Source organism: Bufo bufo, chromosome 7, assembly GCF_905171765.1.
Source record: "Bufo bufo chromosome 7, aBufBuf1.1, whole genome shotgun sequence".
In the NCBI taxonomy this organism is placed as follows: domain Eukaryota; kingdom Metazoa; phylum Chordata; class Amphibia; order Anura; family Bufonidae; genus Bufo; species Bufo bufo.
In genome coordinates this window covers 136,604,579-136,629,824 of record NC_053395.1, presented here as the reverse complement: position 1 = coordinate 136,629,824, position 25,246 = coordinate 136,604,579, and the positions used below count along the sequence as shown (strand labels likewise).

The 25,246-nt window shown below is 41.3% G+C and overlaps 1 protein-coding gene across 1 annotated transcript in view; it reads left to right on the top strand.

Annotated features, from left to right (window-relative positions):
- Nucleotides 1-25,246, top strand: part of PARD3B (par-3 family cell polarity regulator beta) — a 1,801,259-nt gene that overhangs the window by 1,050,791 nt on the left and 725,222 nt on the right. Inside the window, 1 exon segment of the mRNA XM_040441847.1 lies at nt 24,769-24,888. Within this exon segment, the coding sequence (XP_040297781.1) occupies nt 24,769-24,888 (120 nt within the window).

Here is a 25,246-nt window from a genome sequence, read left to right as displayed (position 1 = left end):
TTCATCCATAGGATCCCATTGTAAAGTAAAAAAGTAGTAAGGGATCGCTCACTCTCAGGGGGTCGCAATCACAGACTTCTCCTCTGACAACGGGGTTCATGTCCAAAAGGTGCTTTATTTTGGCACTTCAGCACCATCACACACATAAACATAGAAAATAAACACCTGCCCATCTGGGCTTTACCTAATACACGTGTTGTCTCTACCTTACCTATAGAGCATTGTTCACACACGGGATTAAATACACGGTCCAGCAGCCTCCAGGCTGTGACCACACCAGCACCCAGAAGTCCTCCCGACTCTGACCGTGCACCCCCCTTTCCGTAGGCATCGCTGGGCCCCCCAAACTTCAGGCTTTACAAAGCCTCATGGCTCTCAGCCCTTGTGGCACCCCTCTCTCTCAGGCTTCCTCAGCCTTTCTCCCTCCAAGTCATACACAGAGGGTTGCCTATCCCTCCTTGATTACAGCAGCAGACCTCACCTGCGATCACCTCTGGCAAAAGGCAATACATGTAGTGGAAGGGTGTGGACTGGCAGATCCCACTACGAAACCTATCCCCCAGTCCACATGAAATCCAGCCCAGGACAACATCTAGACAAAACTGTCTTGGTAAACTACACTTTGCTGAAACCACTGCAGCTTTCTGGATTTCAGTTCTCTCACCCATCTGAGGTATCTTGGTGGGATATACACGCCACCCAGCACTTATACTGTACACATCACCATATATATTCCCCCCCCCCCCCCCCCCCCCCCGTTCTTCAGACCAGAGGTCTGAGTATTTTTCCACATCGCACAGAGTCCTCTGGAAGACGTGACCAGTGGCTTTTCCCTTTATTCTGCCACACCCAGGCCAACAGAGCTCGGTTTGTAATAAAAATCTGTTTTGTACCCCACAGCCAGTATTTTATGGGAGTCAGCCTTCTGTTCAGGTGCCTGACTGGCTGTTTACCAAGAGCAGACTTTGGTCCGTGAACCGCCTCTTCTGCTTTCTCAATGGGAATTGGTTGCGTCACATTCTCAATCTCAGTATGTGTGGCTACCAATAATTCCCGATCCTTCCGGTACTCAATCCGGTTCACGTCATGAACCCAACCAGGCACTCCTTCATTGGCCTGGTTTACCTAGTATGTCACGTTACCTTCGTCAACACTGCACATGAGCTCATAATCCATAGAACACTGTGGAAACTGCTTATCTTCATCTGGTTTGTGTGCTAGACCTTCTAGCACTGCCACACTTTCCTGCACATTTACCACAGTGGGTTCCCTCAGCTGTGTGCTACCGACATTATCAATCAGCATTTCTAAATCATATACATTTTTACCAACAAGGGGAGCTTCTTCCTCGATCACAGCCTGCAAAGGAAAAGGGGTGTCATCATCATGATATATTTCACATAACTCAACATTTTCATTATGCATTTCAATTAACTTCACATATTCATTCTGCACCTCATCTGCACCATTGTTTTCAATGGTCATTTTCCTTACACCATCATTTAAAGGGACAGGTACTTCTTGCGGAAGTGTCTCCTCTTCCCCACAACTCCCAGAACAAGGGGAAATCACAGCCCAACATTACATCATGCATGAGCCTTTTTGCAGCACCCAGTTCATATGTCCCAGTTCCCACTGGAGTCTCACACTCAGTGAGAGCCACAGGATAGTCTTTGCTATCCCCATGTATGTCCAGCACACTTAGCTTTTTGTCCAACACATAGTCCCCAGCTACCAAGCTGGAATGTACTGGGTTCACCCGGCTCCCTGCGTCCAACAACGCTTGGACTGGACTGCCATTTACTACAATGTCACACATTTTTGTCAGAGTCTCTAGTCCTGGTTCACAGTTCATGTCTTCTGAGGTAGTAGGGCACTGGTCAGCAATATGACCAACCTCCAGAGCCATGCTCACTATCACATTTTCCTTCACACACATCATAACAGGAACACGCTTACCCACAGACGTCACGGGTTTGGCAATCCCAATTGCTATACGCACATCTCCACAGCGGTCATCATCCTTCTCCTGGATGTTAGGAACCTCCAGCCCTTGGTTCCTGGTTATATGATCACATACAGGCTCCTCAGTGCAGTCGTTGCCATGGGAAACACCTTGGCCATGAATCCAGTCTTCCTTTTTAAGCCAAAGAGTCACACACTCTGCTAAAGACTTTTCCTCAGATTCTCCAACCGCACAATTTCAAGCACTTTCTCCGCTCCATAGCTGCCAAAACAACGGAAAGTCTCTGCCCAGTATGAATTCCACCTCCAGGGTCTCACATTTCAAGAGCTCCCACTGTACAGAGCCATAGTCCGTTACAAAGGTCAGAGACACAGTGGTATGTGTCTCAGGACCCCTCTTCAGAAAGTCCAGAACGTCGGGCATGACCCGAGATACTTGTTAACGAGAATCTAGAATGACCCCCAAAGGGATTCCCCCAATCACCAACTCGCAGGATCTCTCACATATTTTGTCAGATCTCCTGATCAAACGATCCTCCATTGCACATTGCTCCAGCTGGCAACACTCTTAGCAATACTTTGTTGCACCTGATGGGCTCCACCAAGCCACAGCAACTTCCACATAGGATTTCATAGTGACCCAATTTTATGAATTTTTTCTCCACAGGTCAGTCTCTTTTACTTGGGCTTTCGGCCCTTTAAATGACCGCAAGATTTCTTGACAACACAGCAAAAGTGTCCAGATTTGCAACAGCAGCTTTATCCAGACATGGGGCTTTTGGCCCTTTAAATTTCTCCAATACAACCTTCAGCAGCACATGCTCTTTTGTCATACCGTCTCCCCTAATGGCACTTTTCCTTTTAACTTTCTGTTGCCCATAACAACAACATTGTGCCCTTTTAGCATGGACATTGCCCTCATTCTCCACCTATTGTAAGGGATTGCTCTCTCTCTCAGGGGGTCGCAATCACAGACTTCTCTTCTGACAATGGGTTTCAAGTCCAAAAGGTGCTTTATTTTGGCACTTCAGCACCATCAAACACATAAAGATAGAAAATAAACACCTGCCCATCTGGGCTCTACCTCACCTATAGAGCGCCATTCACACACGAGATTAGATCCGGCTTCCTTAGCCATATACAGTCCAGCAGCCTCCAGGCTGTGACCACACCAGCACCCTTTCGGGGAGATGGTCCAGAAGTCCTCCCGACTCTGACCGTGCGATCCTATTTCCGTAGGCATCTTTGGGCCCCACAAACTTCAGGGTTTACAAAGCCTCGTGGCCCCTCAGCCCTGCTGGCTGAGACCACACAGAGCCTCTCAGGCTCCCCCCTCTCTCAGGCTTCCTCAGCCTATCTCTCTTTCAAGTCCTACACAGAGGGTTGTTTTATCCCTCTGTGATTACAGCAGCAGGCCTCACCTGCGATCACCTCTGGCAAAAGACGATACATGTAGTGGAATTGTGTGGACTTGCGGATCCCACTACCAAACCTATCCCCCAGTCCACATGAAATCCAGCCCAGAACAACATCTAGACAAAACTGTGACATTGCTGAAACCACTGCAGCTTTCTGGATTTCTGTTATCTCACCCATCTGAGGTATCTGGTGGGATATACACGCCTCCCAGCACTTATACTGTATATATCACCACAAAGTGTACTGAAAAAAGAAAAATATTTTTGTTTCTGGATTACTGTGTATTGAATAGTGTAGTCTGCTATGTTATTCCATATAGTAAAATAAAGTATGCTGATACATACCATCTTATAGGGCGTTCTCATATACAACACCTAGCCATGATAGGTGCACCTAAATTATAAAAGTTACAATATTTGTGTTAAACTGATGTACCAAAAACTGGGCTCTATGTGTCATCGAGAGGAGGTTCATCCTTTACTTTTTAGTGATTTGTAAATGTGCCATGTGCTTGGTGTCACCTCTGGAAGAATACAAAATTTGAAGATTACGATTATAATTCCATTTACAATAGTCATGTTTCCTTAACACAAAGCCAAATGCTTCCTTCTTCAGCTGTATCGCAACCAGACATAATCATAGAATTACCACCAGATCAGATGTCTGTCTTCAAGTCCTTAAAAGGCTGTGTGAACAGGTTTCAGATTCATGATTCTATACTTTTTTTCCCCAGTTTTGATGACAAGTTTTGTAATAGGGTTATTGTGTAGTTAATGCCCTTACCACTTTATCATTAATTAATCATGAATTTCTTTCCCTTATGTATCTCTATGCGTAAAACCGTGTAGGGAAAAAATAGATCATTGTCCTGAAGTTCCCTTCATTTTGTTTGGGAGTGATCTAGTTAATGTAATATTCATCTGAAATGCTGCACTAGTAAAGTTTATGCTTTGATCCTATCTGGACTAATGCCTTTGTTACTGAACTGATTAATTCTGAATAGGGAAGAAAAGATGCTAATTTGGGCATCAAAGATGTGATAATTTCTTGGTGCAATCAGAGTTATACAGATAAATTTTTGCTCCCCTTAGGCTGAATCAAGACACCCAGGGGGTATGTATGAAGGTAAATGCATTAACACATCCACCGGTGACCTTGTTTAAAATGCCTTAGTTCTCTGTCAATTAAATGAGCTGCGGATGACTTTATGAAATATTCTTCACATTGGCATTTCTTCCTAAGGCTGGTGGTGAAAACTATAAAGGGACACTTAAAAGGTCATTCTAGCTTCTGTTGACTTGTTTATCTAACCCTATGTGACATGATATTCTTCAGATAAATAATAGTGCAGAAGATCTAGCAGAGATCTAACATACTGAAAGGTGCCAGTCACTAAAAACATGTCAATAACCATACATGGCAGCCATTTGTTTCTTGGCAACCTTTCATGTACTTTACAGTTGTGAGCTATGAAGGATTATTGTATTTTACTACAAAATGCACTTAAAGTGAATGTCCACTTTTTTAAGGTGGCCATAAACGTTCAATAGCTGTCTGCTGAACCATAATTTGGCTGACAGCTGTCTTTGCTGACTAAAGATTAGAGGCGGTGCGGAGAGGAAGAGGAAAGGGAAACCCTTCACACACGTTTAAAGAAAGAGAAAACACATACTAGGCGCCAAATCCCTTAGTCACTATTCGTGATAAGAATTCTATTTAGTTCTTTTTAGTATGTATAAAAAAAAGAGACCTTCACCTGGGTCTAATCAAGCATAAGAGCTTAAAGTTTAAGAAAACAACAACAATCCCTCCAGTGGTGATGTTACAAAAGTGGAGATTGTAAAATCAAATGCACTCACTTCACAGGGGGGGTAGTCACCAGGATAAACTCAAGACACCTGGGACTTATTTCCCCCCTGGCCAGGATCGCATGTAGAAATATAAATAACTGAACGCAGCCTACACAAGTGGCTTCTGGTCAATCACTTTAATAATACGTGGCTCAATGCGTTTCGAGGGTCTGAAGCCCTCTTCTTCAGGAGTGCATAAACGAATGATAAGACCAGTCTGAAGTCCTCCATTTGCTGACTAAAGGCAGTTTAGACGAGCCGATGGTGTGGTCGATTGTTGGGAAGGAAGCGTTCCTTCCCGACAGTCAGCTGCTCACTCAGTGAAGGAGACCGTTGCAATTACATGCAGTAATCTCGTTTATAGTATGAGGATGAGGGATCGCTATCCCTTGTCCCCACACGGATTCGTTGTTTCTGGGCAGCAGATCCCTGTTTAGACAGTATGAGCATTACACTCGTTTATCGGGTGATAGGCAGCACATTTAGATGACCAGACTATTGGTAACAAGTGTTTGCAGGAACGGTTGTTTATGATAATGTGAACAATTATTGGTTTGTCTAAATCCACCTAAACTCATACAAATACACGTTCATTTTTTGCCAAACATGTTTGTATTGTCTGTGGGGAGAGAAGTGAAAGTTGCTGCCAAACACCTTTGGTGGTGACTTATCTCCCAGAGGAACAAAGGGATTTAGTGGAAAAATTCATTTGGGTCATTGGGAAGTCAGGAGCTCCGAGTCCCATTAGATTGTTGGCCAAATCCACAATTTTCGGCAGGTTTTGCCCAAGATACGCTTATGTGCATGGGGACCTTAACACTGTGTAGATTTTGAGGGCAGTTTTCTAAGCAGATATTCGCCCTAGCTACATAACATAATATAGTAATACAGTTTGTAAGGCTGAAAAAAGACATCTGTCCATCCAGTTCAGACTGTTATCCTGCAAGTTGATCCAGAGGAAGGTAAAAAACCCATGAGGCAAAAGCCAAGTTTCCTAATTTTAGGGGGAAAAAATTCCTTTCTGACTCCAATAAGACAATCAGAATAACTCCCTGGATCAGCGACCCCTCTCTAGCAACTATAACAAGTAATATTATTACACTCCAGAAATACATCCAGGCCCCTCTTGAATTCCTTTAGTGAACTCACCATCACCACCTCCTCAGGCAGAGAGTTCCATAGTCTCACTGCTCTTATCATAAAGAATCCTCTTCTATGTTCTCTTATTACACCAGCCCTGTCTCATCTGGTTGCTGAGGTGTGACTGGTCCAGAGAGCAACTTCAAAGGTCTCAGATGACCAGACACAGGTCACACAAACATATATATATATGGGGTGGGGGGCAAAATTAATATTAATATGTGCAATATTACAGCCCAGATATTGAAATATTGTTTTTTTTTTCTGTGCTACCCATAACAGTTCAGTATAAAAACTTTGTACCAGATGGTAACTTATCTTATAATAGATTAATTGGTCATTTCAGAATTTAGACATATGGGCTGTATTGCACCAACATATTATCTGACAGATTTTCCGACCAATAATTGGTCACATGGCTGACTACACACACATCTTTTGTTCTACACACCAACTATTGGTCTGATTAGTTGGTGTAATACAGCCCTATGTTAACAGTACAGAGAATAGCCTTGAAACAAGATATACAAGGTTAGTAAATAATCCTCTTGCTAGTGCCCCTTTAAACACTTATGGCATATTTACAACAGATTATCTGACCAATCAGACCAATAGTTGCTGTGTATAACTAAAGGTCTGTGTGTGTAAATGGCTATCTGACCAATGAGTGGTCAGAAATTATGTAAGATTATCTGTTGGTGTAAATGTCCCTTAAAAATGTGTATATATGTGTGCACATACCTTATTATATCATCATCCCATTAACTTAAAAAAAAACAAAAAAAACCTTTGTTCCAAGATATAAAGTTGCTCCCTGTCTATAGGATAGCCAATAAGCATGTGGCAGAGACTAGTGAGATCCTAAACATAACCCAACCATTATCCCTACCTACTTGCACAATCTGTCCTAAATGATGGCCCTGGTCGACTGTCCCTCTTTAACTAGTGCTAGGTCCTACACGGGGGGGAAAAAATGTTGACAAAATAAAAAATTTGACAGATCCTAAACTGAAGAGATATCCCTGCATGTATGCAGCGGTATTTGTCTGAAAACCAGCATTTATGGTGAAAACGTTAGGTTCACCCCTGGATCCTATTACAGTGAATGATGATCATCGGGGGTCGTTGGTTCCTGGAATTATCCGGCTATGCCAGATACAATGAACGCCGTTGAATGCTGATGTATAGACATCACTCTACTGTTGATGTGATGTATGGATATCCCTCTACTGTCTGCAACTACACCCCAACTTGGGGATGACATGTCATGATAGTTATGATAATTGGTACCTGTTTTCTAGGAACCAATTACTGTGGAAACAAGACCACACTATCTGTTACACCAGACCACTATAACTGGAACTGTTATGCCTCAACTTGGTCCCTCTCTGTATTCATGGTTGCTATAAAAGCCCTCACTCTACCCACTTCACCTACAGTATATCTATAGCATCAGCAGTCTATAAAGAACCTCTACAAGCTGTCCCTTAATCCTACTGCTCCTTAAATGGTTTATCCCACAAACAATATTCCACATTTGTCAAACCAGCACCTGGATTTAAATACTTTTATAATTGAATGCAATTAAAATTTTAGTATAGCCCCATGGTTATTCAATAAAATGCCTGTATATCACCACCTGCTGTTTGTTCTTGTTTCTTATTTCTCTGTCCACCTCACTGATGTGGTCTCACGTGCTCAGTTTCAACCTTTAACCGCCACAAGCCAGAGCTTCTTTTATAATCTGTGGCAGTTACAGGAAGGGAGCTGCAGAAAAAACGCCTCACCTGAGTGCCAGCTTAGAATAAATCTAGCAGAGCATTTGAAGCAATGAACGGGGGAAGCTCTGGATTCATCTGAGGTGCAGGGCTGGTTCTAGCTAGTTAAAAAGAAATTGCCATGTACTATATGATGTCTGAGTTAATTTTTTTTTTACATTAATAGGACTTTAGAAACAATGTATAATGGTTTCTCTCAGATATCTTCCCATACACTCTCCATCCCTACCAGAATTTCTTTCCCATTAACCCCTTTTATACCACCATGTCTTACCTCCAATATTTCGGTCTCTATAACCATGACTATTTAATAAATCTATTGCTTGAAAGGCATATAATGTTTAAACATTTGAATGATTTTTTTTTTTTTATATGCATGTTGTAGGATTTCTGACCTTTTTTTTAAAAAAAAATACTTTTTGCCCCCATATTACGTATGTTGCTGTTTGTACTGTTTGCTTCCAAGGAAAATCTGCAGCTACAGGGACAGTTTGTAAGCTTTATAGTTCTTTTGTGGTATTGGGAATAAGACCTCATTAGTACTTTATCAATTTTCTCTTAGCTCCTCTAATTTTCCCTTGCTTTAAACATTCATTTTCTCACCTTCCCCTTTGGGTTCTTTTCTTAGAAAGGCAGCTCATTAAGATGCAACTGCCTCCGTCTCCTCTTTTTAGAATAGATAAACGCACATAAACGACATTGTTTCTGTTGAACAATCGTATTGAAGCCATTGGAATAATTTGGTGAACTTCACATGAGATGACACCCTTTTAAGGAATCGTTAAAAAGTTGTGCATAATTAAGAGCTGCTTGGTGTTATCTGGTTTCTTGCACCTTCTTTTTTGTGACACAGACACATGAATATGCAAAGCCTCGATCCTCTTGACATATACCCACAAGAGGGAAACAATGCAATAAAAGATCTCCCAGTGGTTTAATCTGCGTAAGCTGGTTATTGCGACGTAACAGATGTCTATTGCATGTGTACACACAGAAAATGTTTATCATACTTCCTTTTCGCAAATATCACCAAACTGAAAATCTGGGTAAGTCTTGCACATCAGAAACCTTTTGTTGCCATGGTCACAATCCCATCATTCGTTCCTGAGACGAGAGCCTCTCCATGTTTCTTATCCCATATTTAATTTCTTTTTGAAGCTTAATAAGGCAAGTGACATTATGCACATTTCAAGTTGGTCAAAATCTGTTGACCTTTAGAGTGGCACTTTAAATATGCCACTCCAAGGGTGGTCAAGTCAGCAGCCTTGCAGCTGAATTTCCACTCACAGATCACGTCCTCGGCATTCAGGCACATGATGAAATTCTTCTTGCTTGGATGTGATTCTCTAAGGTTCCCTTTCTGCTAGGCAGGTGTGACCGAGAGCTGCACTCTGGAAAACAACTCCAAAAATGTAGCATGTCAGACATTTCGAAAAGTGCTATTTGCTTCCTGTCATGACTTTCCCTCTTACAGATTGCCCTTCAGTGTACATAAAAAGCATATACTGTCTTTGTTTAAAGATCACACACGGAGCAAAAGCCATGAATTCTGAGTGGTCTTTATTGTAGGTCAATATCTTTTTGCTTTTTCTTATATGATTATAAAGCAGTTGGAACGAGAGCTGAAGTTTATTCTTTCTGACAGGCTCTCAGATTGTAGAATTTTGTTAGAAAGCAATGTTTACACGAGGTACTTACCTGCAGATATTAAAGCGTATAACGCTGTATAAAATTTAATATCATGTATCTAATCCACTTTCTTTTATATGAAAGTTAAAGATTTACGAGCATTTATGGGTGCTAGAGGCTCTTATTCTATGGAGACAAACTATATATAGCATCGAAACCAATAGGAGCTTGTACTGTACCTTTAAGAGACAGTTTACAGTATATGAATTTGCTGTCAACTCCCATACAAACACACATTTCGGTACATTTACAAAAACTTGTTCTTTGACTCACATTTCGGTCTTTCCTAAAATGGTGTACGTTTTCTTGATATTAAATTTTGCCCTTAAAGTAGTTGTCTCACTTCAGCAAATGGCATTTATCATGTACACAACGTTAATACAAGACACTTACTAATGTATTCTGATTGTCCATATTTCCTCCTTTGCTGGCTGGATTCATTTTTCCATCACATTATACACTGCCTGTATCCAGGGGTTACGACCACCTTGTAAAAAAAAGCTCTGGCCTTTTTTGGTGGCCGGGTCTGTGGAAGTGCACATCCGCAGCAGCTTCCATCCTGGCCACCTCATATCTGCGCTGCAGCGGTGGCCATAACTACTCGAAATGAGCAGTGTATAATATGATTGAAAAATGAATCAAGCCAGCAAATGAAGCAATATGGACAATCACAATACATTAGTAAGTGCTTTGTATTAACTTTCTCTACATGATAAATGCCATTTGCTGAAGTGAGACAACCCCTTTAACCTCCTCTGGACCGCCGTACGCAGGATTGCGTCTTTGCGGCGGTCCTGTTGTTCTGGGTGGACGCGCCGGTGCGTCCTCTCGCGAGACGCGAGATTTCCTGTGAACGCGCGCACACAGGCGCGCGCGTTCACAGGATCGGAAGGTAAGCGAGTGGATCTCCAGCCTGCCAGCGGCGATCGTTCGCTGGCAGGCTGGAGATGTGATTTTTTTAACCCCTAACAGGTATATTAGACACTGTTTTGATAACAGCGTCTAATATACCTGCTACCTGGTCCTCTGGTGGTCCCCTTTGTTTGGATCGACCACCAGAGGACACAGGCAGCTCAGTAATATGTTGCACCAAGCACCACTACACTACACCCCCCCCCCCTGTCACTTATTAACCCCTTATTCACCCTTGATCACCCCTGATCACCCCATATAGACTCCCTGATCACCCCCCTGTCATTGATTACCCCCCTGTCATTGATCACCCCCCTGTAAAGCTCCATTCAGATGTCTGCATGATTTTTACGGATCCACTGATAGACTGATCGGATCCGTAAAAATCATACGGACGTCTGAATGCAGCCATACAGGGGAGTGATCAATGACTGTGGTGATCACCCCATATAGACTCCCTGATCACCCCCCTGTCATTGATCACCCCCCTGTAAAGCTCCATTCAGATGTCCGCATGATTTTTACGGATCCACTGATAGACTGATCGGATCCGTAAAAATCATACGGACGTCTGAATGCAGCCTTACAGGGGAGTGATCAATGACGGAGGTGATCACCCCATATAGACTCCCTGATCACCCCCCTGTCATTGATTACCCCTCTGTCATTGATCACCCCCCTGTAAAGCTCCATTCAGATGTCCGCATGATTTTTACGGATCCACTGATAGACTGATCGGATCCGTAAAAATCATACGGACGTCTGAATGCAGCCTTACAGGGGAGTGATCAATGACTGTGGTGATCACCCCATATAGACTCCCTGATCACCCCCCTGTCATTGATTACCCCTCTGTCATTGATCACCCCCCTGTAAAGCTCCATTCAGATGTCCGCATGATTTTTACGGATCCACTGATAGACTGATCGGATCCGTAAAAATCATACGGACGTCTGAATGCAGCCTTACAGGGGAGTGATCAATGACGGAGGTGATCACCCCATATAGACTCCCTGATCACCCCCCTGTCATTGATCACCCCCCTGTAAAGCTCCATTCAGATGTCCGCATGATTTTTACGGATCCACTGATAGACTGATCGGATCCGTAAAAATCATACGGACGTCTGAATGCAGCCTTACAGGGGAGTGATCAATGACTGTGGTGATCACCCCATATAGACTCCCTGATCACCCCCCTGTCATTGATTACCCCTCTGTCATTGATCACCCCCCTGTAAAGCTCCATTCAGATGTCCGCATGATTTTTACGGATCCACTGATAGACTGATCGGATCCGTAAAAATCATACGGACGTCTGAATGCAGCCTTACAGGGGAGTGATCAATGACGGAGGTGATCACCCCATATAGACTCCCTGATCACCCCCCTGTCATTGATTACCCCTCTGTCATTGATCACCCCTCTGTCATTGATTACCCCTCTGTCATTGATCACCCCCCTGTAAAGCTCCATTCAGATGTCCGCATGATTTTTACGGATCCACTGATAGACTGATCGGATCCGTAAAAATCATACGGACGTCTGAATGCAGCCTTACAGGGGGGTGATCAATGACAGTTGGGTGATCACCCCATATAGACTCCCTGATCACCCCCCTGTCATTGATCACTCCCCTGTCATTGATCCCCCCCCCCCCCCCCCCCTGTAAGGCTGCATTCAGTCATTTTTTTGGCCCAAGTTAGCGGAATTTTTTTTTTTTTCTTACAAAGTCACATATTCCACTAACTTGTGACAAAAAATAAAATCTCACATGAACTCACCATACCCCTCACGGAATCCAAATGCGTAAAATTTTTTAGACATTTATATTCCAGACTTCTTCTCACGGTTTAGGGCCCCTAGAATGCCAGGGCAGTATAAATACCCCACATGTGACCCCATTTCGGAAAGAAGACACCCCCAGGTATTCCGTGAGGGGCATATTGAGTCCATGAAAGATTGAAATTTTTGTCCCAAGTTAGCGGAACGGGAGACTTTGTGAGAAAAAAATAAAAAATATCAATTTCCGCTAACTTGTGCCAAAAAAAAAAAATTTCTATGAACTCGCCATGCCCCTCATTGAATACCTTGGGGTGTCTTCTTTCCAAAATGGGGTCACATGTGGGGTATTTATACTGCCCTGGCATTCTAGGGGCCCCAAAGCGTGAGAAGAAGTCTGGTATCCAAATGTCTAAAAATGCCCTCCTAAAAGGAATTTGGGCCCCTTTGCGCATCTAGGCTGCAAAAAAGTGTCATACATCTGGTATCGCCGTACTCAGGAGAAGTTGGGCAATGTGTTTTGGGGTGTCTTTTTACATATACCCATGCTGGGTGAGATAAATATCTTGGTCAAATGCCAACTTTGTATAAAAAAAATGGGAAAAGTTGTCTTTTGCCAAGATATTTCTCTCACCCAGCATGGGTATATGTAAAATGACACCCCAAAACACATTCCCCACCTTCTCCTGAGTACAGAGATACCAGATGTGTGACACTGTTTTGCAGCCTAGGTGGGCAAAGGGGCCCATATTCCAAAGAGCACCTTTCGGATTTCACAGGTCATTTTTTACAGAATTTGATTTCAAACTCCTTACCACACATTTGGGCCCCTAGAATGCCAGGGCAGTATAACTACCCCACAAGTGACCCCATTTTGGAAAGAAGACACCCCAAGGTATTTCGTGATGGGCATAGTGAGTTCATGGAAGTTTTTATTTTTTGTCACAAGTTAGTGGAATATGAGACTTTGTAAGAAAAAAAAAAAAAAAGAAAAAAATCATCATTTTCCGCTAACTTGTGACAAAAAATAAAAAGTTCTATGAACTCACTATGCCCATCAGCGAATACCTTAGGGTGTGTACTTTCCGAAATGGGGTCATTTGTGGGGTGTTTGTACTGTCTGGCCATTGTAGAACCTCAGGAAACATGACAGGTGCTCAGAAAGTCAGAGCTGCTTCAAAAAGCGGAAATTCACATTTTTGTACCATAGTTTGTAAACGCTATAACTTTTACCCAAACCATTTTTTTTTTACCCAAACATTTTTCTTTAATCAAAGACATGTAGAACAATAAATTTAGAGCAAAATTTATATATGGATGTCGTTTTTTTTTGCAAAATTTTACAACTGAAAGTGAAAAATGTCATTTTTTGGCAAAAAAATCGTTAAATTTCGATTAATAACAAAAAAAGTAAAAATGTCAGCAGCAATGAAATACCACCAAATGAAAGCTCTATTAGTGAGAAGAAAAGGAGGTAAAATTCATTTGGGTGGTAAGTTGCATGACCGAGCAATAAACGGTGAAAGTAGTGTAGGTCAGAAGTGTAAAAAGTGGCCTGGTCTTTCAGGGTGTTTAAGCACTGGGGGCTGAGGTGGTTAAGAAAGTGATTGTCAGATTGAAGGTTAGAATAATCTTTTAACCTTTTCTACCCCTGGCCAGTATTCACCTTCCTGCCCAGGCCATTTTTTGCAAATCTGACATGTCACTTTATGTGGTAATAGCTTTGGAACACTTTTATTTATCCAAGCCATTCTGAGATTGTTTTCTCGTTACACATTGTACTTCATAATAGTCATAAATTTGAGTCAATATATTTTACCTTTATTTATAAAAAAAATCCCAAATTTACCAAAAATTTAAAAAAATTCACAATTTAAAAAATTTCTATTTCTCTGCTTTTAAAACAGAAAGTGATACCTCATAAAATATTTATTACTTAACAGTTCCCATACGTCTACTTTATGTTGGCATCATTTTGTAAATGTCATTTTATAGGATGTTAGAATTTTAGAAGCAATTCTTAAAATTTTTAAGAAAATTTCCAAAACCCACTTTTTAAAGACCAGTTCAGGTCTGAAGTCACTTTGTGGGGCTTACATAGTGGAAACCACCCATCAATGTAGATTGTAGAAACTACACCCCTCAAGCTACTCAAAATTGGTTTTACAAACTTTGTTAACCCTTTAGGTGTTCGACAAGAAGTAAAGGAAAATGGAGATGAAATTAATAAATTTCACTTTATGGGCAGATTTCCCATTTTAATAAAAAAAAATCTTTAACACATCGAGGGTTAACAGCCAAACAAAACTCAATATTTATTACCCTGATTCTGCGGTTTACAGAAACACCCCACATGTGGTCCTAAACTGATGTAAGGGCACACGGCAGGGCGCAGAAGGAAAAGAACGCTATATGGTTTTTGGAAGGCAGATTTTGCTGGACTTGTTTTTAGATACCATGTCCCATTTTAAGCCCCCCTGATGCACCCTTACAGTAAAAACTTCAAAAAAGTGACCCGATTTTGGAAACTAGGGGATAAGGTGCCAGTTTTATTGGTACTATTTTGGAGTACATATGATTTTTAATTGCTCTATATTATGTTTTTAAGAGGCAAGATAACCAAAAAATGGCTGTTTTGGCACCGTTTTTATTTTTTACAACATTTATCTGACAGGTTAGATCATGTGCTATTTTTATAGAGCAGGTTGTCACGGATGCATTGATATCAAATATGTCTACTTTCTTTGTTTCAGTTTTACATAAAGCATTTTCAATAAATAAAATTATGTTTTTGTGTCTCAATTTTCTGAACGCCTTATTTATTTATTTTTATACCGATCGTCTTGTGCAGCGGCTCGTTTTTTGCAGGAAGACTTGATGTTTTTATTGGTACCATTTTTGGGTACATATTATGTTTTAATAATTCATTATTGCACTTTATGGGGCAAGGTGACCAAAAATGTGGTAATTTTGGCACAGTTTTTACTTATTTATTTTTCCAGCATTCACCTGAGGGGTTAGGTCATGTGATATTTGAGATGTTTTTATTTTATTTTTTAGAACAGGTTGTTACGAACGAGGCAATACCTAATATGTCTACTTTTTTTTTTATTTGTTTCACTTTAGCACAATAATAACAGTTTTGAAGCAAACAAAATCATATTTTAGTGTCTCCATTGTTTGAGAGTGATAGTTTTTTTTATTTTTTGACCGATTGTCTTAGGTAGGGTCTCATTTTCTGTGGGATGAGGTGACTGTTTGATTGGTACTATTTTGGGGGGGCATACGCTTTTTTGATTGCTTGGTGTTGCAATTTTTGTGCTGAAGGTGACAAAAAATGGCTTTTTTGGCAGTTTTTATTTTATTTTTTTTGGTGTTTATCAGACGGGGTGGATCATATGATATATTTATTGAGCCAGTCGTTAAGGAGACGGTGATACCTAATATGTGTAATTTTATTTTTACTTTTTTTTTTATTATTATTATAAAATCAGGGGAAAAGGGGCGTTTTTTCATTTTTTTTTTCTTGAAACTTTTTTTTTTTATTAAAGACACAGTTTTTTACTTTTTACTTACCTGCAGCAAACCCCTTCTATGTCGCGGCATAGAAAGGGTTAATGGTGTTTTCGCCAATGCCGGCGCATACAGCACGGGTCCCGCTAACCCGAACAGCCTGCCCCCAGGAAAAAAAATAGCTCAGCAGTTCCTTAATCTCCTCCCTTCTTGTGATCAAATTTTGTCTCATATTACAATTAAAGCGACCCTCCAGGATCTGGGTCCAAGACGTCTATAAGTCAAGGGATGTACAGCTAAACCATGCCTGTATAAAAGACATAGTGGAGAAAAGAACTTTGAGCTCCTATCTGTAAATATATATTTCCTCTTCTTTTTTTTTCTTTTTTATCCTGTCTTTGCTTTTTATTTCCTTTTTCATCATCTTATTCTTACGTTCTTTGTCATATTTTTATACTTGCTTTGCTTTCTTTTGCTTTGTCTTTTTCCCATAAAGTTAAAATGTACAAAATACCTCTTAATAATAGCTTAGTATTAATATGCTTAATACTCTTTGAGAAGTGCATGTAGTGATTGGTCTACTTTTCCTGTGCTTACAAGATGCATAAATTAGGCAATGACATTATCCCCAAATGGCACCGGCTTTCATGTGATACCTTTTTGCAGAAAGTGACAACTAGACCTTATAAATAATGAAGTGAAATAATATGACCTGGAAGTCATAAAACAGACACACATCCTCAGTGCTATAATTTGCACAAAAGGACCATAATCACCGGAGGCTAGCTTTAAGCATTTACCTTAACTGGCGATCTGCTCTTCTCTAGGCATAAATTAGCTTCTGAAAATTTTCCTTCTCCCCCATTTTCTGTGAAATTTTAATAGCCTTTATGCTCTTATCTAGTTTGGTTTAAAGTTATTATGGTGTAAAGATGTCACAAGATAAGACATTAAGGACTGCTGAGAGGTTATAGTTCCTGTGCAAAAAGAAAAAAAGTACAATAGTTAAAACTTTAAAGGGCCGAGAATCTCACAGATTTTGCTAACGAGTGTTCATAGCGGTGTAACTGTACTGCTGATTACCCGATAAACTAGTGAATGAGCTCATTCATAGGGTAATTGGATTGTTTGTGTGAACACATAAATGATTGTTTACCGGCAGCAGATCGTGCTGCGTAAACACAATCTCCTGCTGGCATTAGCGATCGCTCCTTCCCTTACTCTGGAGGAGGTCATGCCATCTGCTGTAATATTGTTTCGTGGAAGGCTACTTTCACACTCACGTTTTGGCTTTCCGTTTGTGAGTTCCGTTCAGGGCTCTCACAATCGGTCCAAAACGGATCTATTTGCATTCTAATGCATTCTGAATGGAAAAGGATCCGCTCAGAATATATCAGTCTGCATCAGTTCAGTCTCCATTCCACTTTGGAGACAGACACCAAAACGCTGCTTGAAACTGAGCCAAACGGATCTGTCCTGGCACACAATGTAAGTCAATGGAGACGGATCGGTTTTCACTGACACAATCTCCATTGTCTATAATGGTGTTCAAGACGGATCCATCTTGGCTATGTTAAAGAGAATCCGTTCTGAAAGGATGCAGACGGTTGTATTATCTGAACGGATCTGTCCATAACAGATACGCACAAAACGCGAGTGTGAAAATAGTCTAAAGGGACCTTAAGTCTTATTGGAAATCATTAGATTAACTCAGAACTGTATAATAGTCTCTACACATGGTTATTTGGAAAATATAGGTCAACATATAGCTGCATGTATATTTAAAGGGGTTCTCTGGGCTTTTTAGGAAATCTGCCCGGTGGAAGAAACATAGTTTAATTACTGCTTATCCCTCTGTCGTGCCGCCAATACCACAGTGTTGGCAGCACCCACAGATTACTATTATGCAGCTGAATGAAGGGCACACCTCCAGTCAGGACCCAAGAGGAAGAGCCTGCAGCTTGTGGTGGAGACTAACTAACTGATTTCCTAAAAAGCCCAGAGAACCCATTTAAAGGGGCATTGTGGATGGCTATACTGTATATAGCAATATAATATTTTCTAATGTATGTGAGTTTAAAATACACTCCTTAAGTTTGAAATTTCAACACCAAGAAGGAAAAGTCATGGAATTAGCAAAACCACTGAATTAAGAGACATGTCAATGATATGCAAATGACAAAAATTCAGTATCGCGTGTGAGCGGCAGGAGCAAAAATACATACACTCATCACTGAGGAGGATAGACCTCCATTCCAACCTCCATTGCCGTCTTGCTGTGTACCATAATAGCCTTTGAGAGTAGTGTCATTAGGTAAATGGAGCATCTGTAACTGGAAGTCTGACTCTTAGCCCAATGTCATGATAAAAGCCTTCTGATGGTTTGTGTAGACACTGTTTGCCTCCCTAGGCTTGTGTTGCTCATCCAGCTCAGGAGGAGTTGGAGCATAAGATGGCAGTGGTAGTGGTTCTGGCTGTTAGTCAATCACCGTGACTTTCTTCACAGTGTTGCTCCTTAAGCCATGCAGTGAAAGGAGGGTACACCCTTTCTTCCCCCAGAGCACACCCTGATGTTGGGGCTCCTTCCTGATGGTAGTCAGGGTGCCTGTGATGTTGAGTGTTTGTATGGGTGGATCAGTGCATGTAGAGTGCAATGACCTGCGTATGGTGCAGGAGTCAGTTACCAGGAGAATAAACATCTCTCTTAGCAAAATAGGAGTTTTAGCAAAAACACAGTTCCAACTGTACATAGTGCAATGTGGAACCTCCATCACATTTTGAATTCCGAAATACATGCTGGAAAAAAAAAGTGTAGCATGCTGCGCTATTTTTTGCAGTCATATCACCAACACATTGATGGACCCTATGGTGAGTCAATAGGTTCCACTAGGCAGTATTTTTATCTGTCATTTTTTGTTTTCTGCTGCTATGACAGAGAAAAGAATCACGGAAAAAAGATACAAAACATCCTACATGATATGATAGTAAAATATGCATGTCTACATTTATAAAGTCACAGAAAATAATGTACTAAAACAATAGATGCAAACATAATATATGGACTAAGCCCTCACTCTAATGATAAAATCTGAGAGTCTTAGCCAATATATTTTGATCAAAACACATCTGTGCCCACGCCACGGTGGTCTCAGTCAGGCAGGTCCTACTGTAAACCTACCTATGCCGTATGGGCATTCATGTTTAGGAGTGCAGACCCTGCACATATAGTGTGTTTCTCCTAGTTACCTCTATATGCACCAAGCAATCGATTAGAGGAGGAGCACACACATCTATCTGTATCACCTTAATCATGGTCGCCTATTAGATAGGTGGGGCAAAAGTGCACATGAATGCTACTCCTAGGATAGAAGCGTATTCACACCTGAAGGTGCCACTCCAAGACCAATCAGAAAATTCACACTATATCACCCAAAAAATCTCCTGAATATGGATGCCCATATGACATAGGTAGGTTTAGACCAGGAACTGCCTTACTGAGACCACCTTGGCGCAGGTGGGTGGGCGCGGATATGTTTTGATCTAAATATATTGGCTCTGTCTCAGATTTTATCATTAGAGTGAGGGCTTAGTCCATATATTATGTTTGCATCTTTTGTTTTAGTGCATTATTTTCTGTGACGTTATAAATGTAGACATGCACATCCGCATATTTTACTATAATATCGTGCAGGATGTTTCGTATCTTTTTTCCGTGATTCTTTTGTCTGTCATAGCAGCAGAAAACTTATTTTCCATGACTTCATGATAGAGAAAAGATAGAATTATTAACTCAGATGGAAGCAAATACTTTCAGTTTCCATTGAAATATTCAGCTTTATTTGCAATGCCTACTTTTAATAATTAAAGCCTTAATCGATGTTCATGAACAAGAGATTGGAAAACAGTATTGAAGACAATGCAGCGTCTGTCAATGTTCAACCACTTCACAGTCACATTTTGTTGGATCAGTTCATGAAATTACAATTTTTTATTTCTGATATGCAGTAAACACCATCTGCATCAATGCACACAGTTAGAAACATATCTCTTCCAGTATTCACAACAGCAAGGGTGTCGATATAGGCATAGATGATGATTTAAATCCACACAAAGGCCCACATTTGATACTAAGGTAGGTGTAAGAAAAACCGCAGCACTCCAATCCTCAATCCAGTCGTATATTTATCGACTCTGAACCAAAGCAACGTTTCGACTTAAAGGGAACCTGTCACCGGGATTTTGTGTATAGAGCTGAGAACATGGGTTGCTAGGTGGCCGCTAGCACAGCCGCAATATCCAGTCCCCATAGCTCTGTGTGCTTTTATTGTGTAAAAAAACCGATTTGATACATATGCAAATTAACATAAAAGAGTCATATCTTACTTGTGTGACCATAGAAGAGTCATATTTTCAAGCTCTGACTCATCTCAGGTTAATTTGCATATGTATCAAATAGTTTTTTTTACACAATAAAAGCACACAGAGCTATGGGGACTGGGTATTGCGGATGTGCTAGCGGCCATCTAGCAACCCATGTCCTCAGCTCTATACCCAAAATCCAGGTGACAGGTTCCCTTTAACAAGTCTTTTTTCAAGCTATACATACACAGTGTAAGTGAACAAAATTCATACACCCATTTACCCAGGGATTAGATACACAATTATCACAAAAAGGTCAACCCCTCCCGCTCTAGATAACGTATGCCTTTTATACCACGAGGTTTGGAGGATAGGGGTTATAGTAGGGTTAATAAATAGCTTTTCATATAGAGCACTTCCATGCATATCTGGTGGAGCCAAAGTGGTAGTAAGCTTGACTGTATTGATGAGCCTATATATTTGACCGGACCTTAGCTGTTAGAGGGCAATCTGCTGTTGACTATGTGTATGTACACTGCTCAAAAAAATAAAGGGAACACAAAAATAACACATCCTAGATCTGAATTAATTAAATATTCTTCTGAAATACTTTGTTCTTTACATAGTTGAATGTGCTGACAACAAAATCACACAAAAATTAAAAATGGAAATCAAATTTTTCAACCCATGGAGGTCTGGATTTGGAGTCACACTCAAAATTAAAGTGGAAAAACACACTACAGGCTGATCCAACTTTGATGTAATGTTCTTAAAACAAGTCAAAATGAGGCTCAGTAGTGTGTGTGGCCTCCACGTGCCTGTATGACCTCCCTACAACGCCTGTGCATGCTCCTGATGAGGTGGCGGACGGTCTCCTGAGGGATCTCCTCCCAGACCTGGACTTAAGCATCTGCCAACTCCTGGACAGTCTGTGGTGCAACGTGACGTTGGTGGATAGAGCGAGACATGATGTCCCAGATGTGCTCAATTGGATTCAGGTCTGGGGAACGGGCGGGCCAGTCCATAGCATCAATGCCTTCGTCTTGCAGGAACTGCTGACACACTCCAGCCACATGAGGTCTAGCATTGTCTTGCATTAGGAGGAACCCAGGGCCAACCGCACCAGCATATGGTCTCACAAGGGGTCTGAGGATCTCATCTCGGTACCTAATGGCAGTCAGGCTACCTCTGGCGAGCACATGGAGGGCTGTGCGGCCCTCCAAAGAAATGCCACCCCACACCATTACTGACCCAATGCCAAACCGGTCATGCTGGAGGATGTTGCAGGCAGCAGAACGTTCTCCACGGCGTCTCCAGACTCTGTCACGTCTGTCACATGTGCTCATTGTGAACCTGCTTTCATCTGTGAAGAGCACAGGGCGCCAGTGGCGACTTTGCCAATCTTGGTGTTCTCTGGCAAATGCCAAACGTCCTGCACGGTGTTGGGCTGTAAGCACAACCCCCACCTGTGGACGTCGGGCCCTCATATCACCTTCATGGAGTCTGTTTCTGACCATTTGAGCAGACACATGCACATTTGTGGCCTGCTGGAGGTCATTTTGCAGGGCTCTGGCAGTGCTCCACCTGTTCCTCCTTGCACAAAGGCGGAGGTAGCGGTCCTGCTGCTGGGTTGTTGCCCTCCTACAGCCTCCTCCACGTCTCCTGATGGTACTGGCCTGTCTCTTGGTAGCGCCTCCATGCTCTGGACACTACGCTGACAGACACAGCAAACCTTCTTGCCACAGCTCGCATTGATGTGCCATCCTGGATAAGCTGCACTACCTGAGCCACTTGTGTGGGTTGTAGACTCCGTCTCATGCTACGGAACTGAGAAGTGGTCTGTGGTCACCACCTGCAGAACCACTCCTTTATTGGGGGTGTCTTGCTAATTGCCTATAATTTCCACCTGTTGTCTATCCCATTTTCACAACAGCATGTGAAATTGATTGTCACTCAGTGTTGCTTCCTAAGTGGACAGTTTGATTTCACAGAAGTGTGATTGACTTGGAGTTACATTGTGTTGTTTAAGTGTTCCCTTTATTTTTTTGAGCAGTGTATTTATATGCATCTTCTTTTCTTGTCAACGGACTGAGCGAAGATGATGGTGCACCCTGAATATTTATATTCTAGTGAATGGATCTCCAGTGTACTTGGATTAAATGTGTGGAGGTTTGGGGGTTGCTATGTTACCAGGACGCCTGCGTGTGCGGGGAGAGTCAGCTGATAGACGCTGGGTACAGTATCCTGGTAACTAACACCGTTTCCGGTCAGGTGAGCGGAAGTGGTTATTTCCTAACCGCCTTTCAGTATACAGAAGCCGTGCAAGCGCGATAGGGCTCAGGAGACGCCGTCCTCCCCATGAGGTCCGATCCAGAGCTTTGTAATACAACTCTGATGTAAGTGTCTATTAGTGAAATTAGTATGCACCAATGGGTTAGATGTATTATGTGAGAAATATATGATGATGTCATTATGAGCACACTGATGAGGGGGAGGGGTTGACCTTTTTGTGATAATTGTGTATCCAATCCCTGGTTAAATGGGTGTATAAATTTTGTTCACTTGCACTGTGTATGTATAGCTTGAAAAAGACTTGTTAAGTCGAAACGTTGCTTTGGTTGAGTCAATAAATATAGGACTGGATTGAGGATTGGAGTGCCGCGTTCTTTCTTCTACCTACCTTAGATATTTTGGGGCCGGGGCCTGACACCGCGAGCACTGCTGCTCAGATTTGGACTTCTAATAGTCAGTAAGTGGTGCTATCCTATTTTTTCACATTTGATACTGTGATTGTGTCTAGAATATGGCTTAAATTCTGCCAAATATTTAGCAATACGGGGGAGATTTATCATCTCCCTGTGCCAGAAAAGGGGCATCAAAAAGTCACAAACTACATGTTTGCAGCTTTTAATATATCAAACAGTCTGTACTGACTTTCTCAGTCAGACCATTCTCTCTAACCAGAGAGGGAAGGGATGAGTGGCTCAGAGAGCATCACAAATTACACTGATAAGTACAATGCGCTTCTATGAGCATCTTTATCGAGTCCTACCAGGAGACCAATAGAGTTGCCATACTGTCATCCTAACTTCTACATCTACTATTATACAAGCAAATAGCATCTCCTCACAGCAGCAGCGAACTGACAATGGTTTACCTATCTATATAATAGTTCTATTTCTATATGGTACAATTACTGGTATAGCTAGTATTTAATTTTCATTGGAATAGTACTGACAAATTGAAAAACAGCCCAAAATTTGTAAAAAATAAAATAAAAATGATTCCTATGAATATCAACATTTTTTTTTTTTTTTTAATAACCCTTACTGAAGGAAGTGTCCCTTTAAGTTAAGTGAAGTATAGAACATATTAAAAATGCCCTCACACTTATAATGTTCACTTTATACAACTTTATAAATTTCTTCTGGTAGACTTAGTAAAAGACCTATTTAGCTATGGGATCTTTTTCTTTTGTTTTTCTATATAGAAAGGACTTGTCATGTTGAGGATGCTGCTGGTAAATATAAGGGTGGTGGGGTTTAGAGCTCAAATTCCTTTTAGTGTAATTATCTTTTTTTCACAAGCCTTTGACCACTAGAAGGAACCATAGTATTGTAAATCAGCAGTATTTGTTAATCCATTCAGTGCTTTTATAATACAGCATAGTTTAAAAAGACTTTGATTATACTCATAGTATGGTGACTCTTTATTGGATTAGCCTGCTGATAACAGTAATTTATTGTCTCTGTAATGACAAAGAAGTAAAGAGAAGGTAACAGCTCTGTTTAAATGTATGATTAATTAGACTAAACAAGGGGCTAGAAATTAAAAGCTGACAAGTGAGTGGGTAATTAATTAGTGCCAGGTATGCTTTTCACTCACTGCTGGAAGCTTTCAAAGTCACTGCTATAAATGTACTTTTCTAATTTTCTTATCAGAAACACCAAACTAATGTTGCATTAGGCTCCTGCTAACAGCCGGCTCCATCCATTGACTTTGTTTTGCAGCTCTCGAGGTGTAACAGGGACTGGTTTGTTTTCAGCATATGTTTTTTTTCAACTGCTTTTGTGTTTCAATCTCTCTGGTGAATTATATTACAGTGAGGCATTAAAGCAGCTCTGGATCTAAATATAGAGAGAAATCTATATCATTGTCGAGCTGGGAAGCACATTTCCACTCTTGTTGGATGCTTGTCAAAATAGGTTCCTGGAACAATATGAGTTTGTTGGCTGATTTCTAGTGTGCTGTATCTGTCCTGTGTAAGAGCAGCTGGATTTTCACACATTGTCTACTCTACACGTTACATTACCTATTGATGAAAGACATGTAAGTTGAAATTCCTTTTCATTTTCTTTAAAGGTTTGGGAAAAAGAATAAAGATGATAAAGGAGGAAAATTGGATCAAAAAGGTAGCATGAGACCTGCCACACTGAAAGAGGAAGAGCATGAAGTGGAAAAGATGAGAGAGGAACGTGAGAGGTGAGAATCAGAGGACTATACCATATGTTTATGCACCAGTAGTAGTCCAAGTGAAAGTCTTCGTTTTCATAATAGGGCTATCTATGACATTCAGTTAGAAAAGAAGATGGGGCTACAGGAAAAACCATACCACTACTTCATAGTATTCTGTTACATTACGACAACTTATACTTTGAACACAGGATAGTTGTTAAGTGTCTGATCGGAAGGGATCCAAGCACTGGGGCGCCCACCAATCCCAAGAACAGGCTCTTGTGCTTCTCCATTTGAATGGAGCTTCAGTCACACATGCACGTTGCTGCTCCATTCAGCTCTACGGGGATACCGGAGTTAGCCGAGCACTTGTACTCGGCTACAC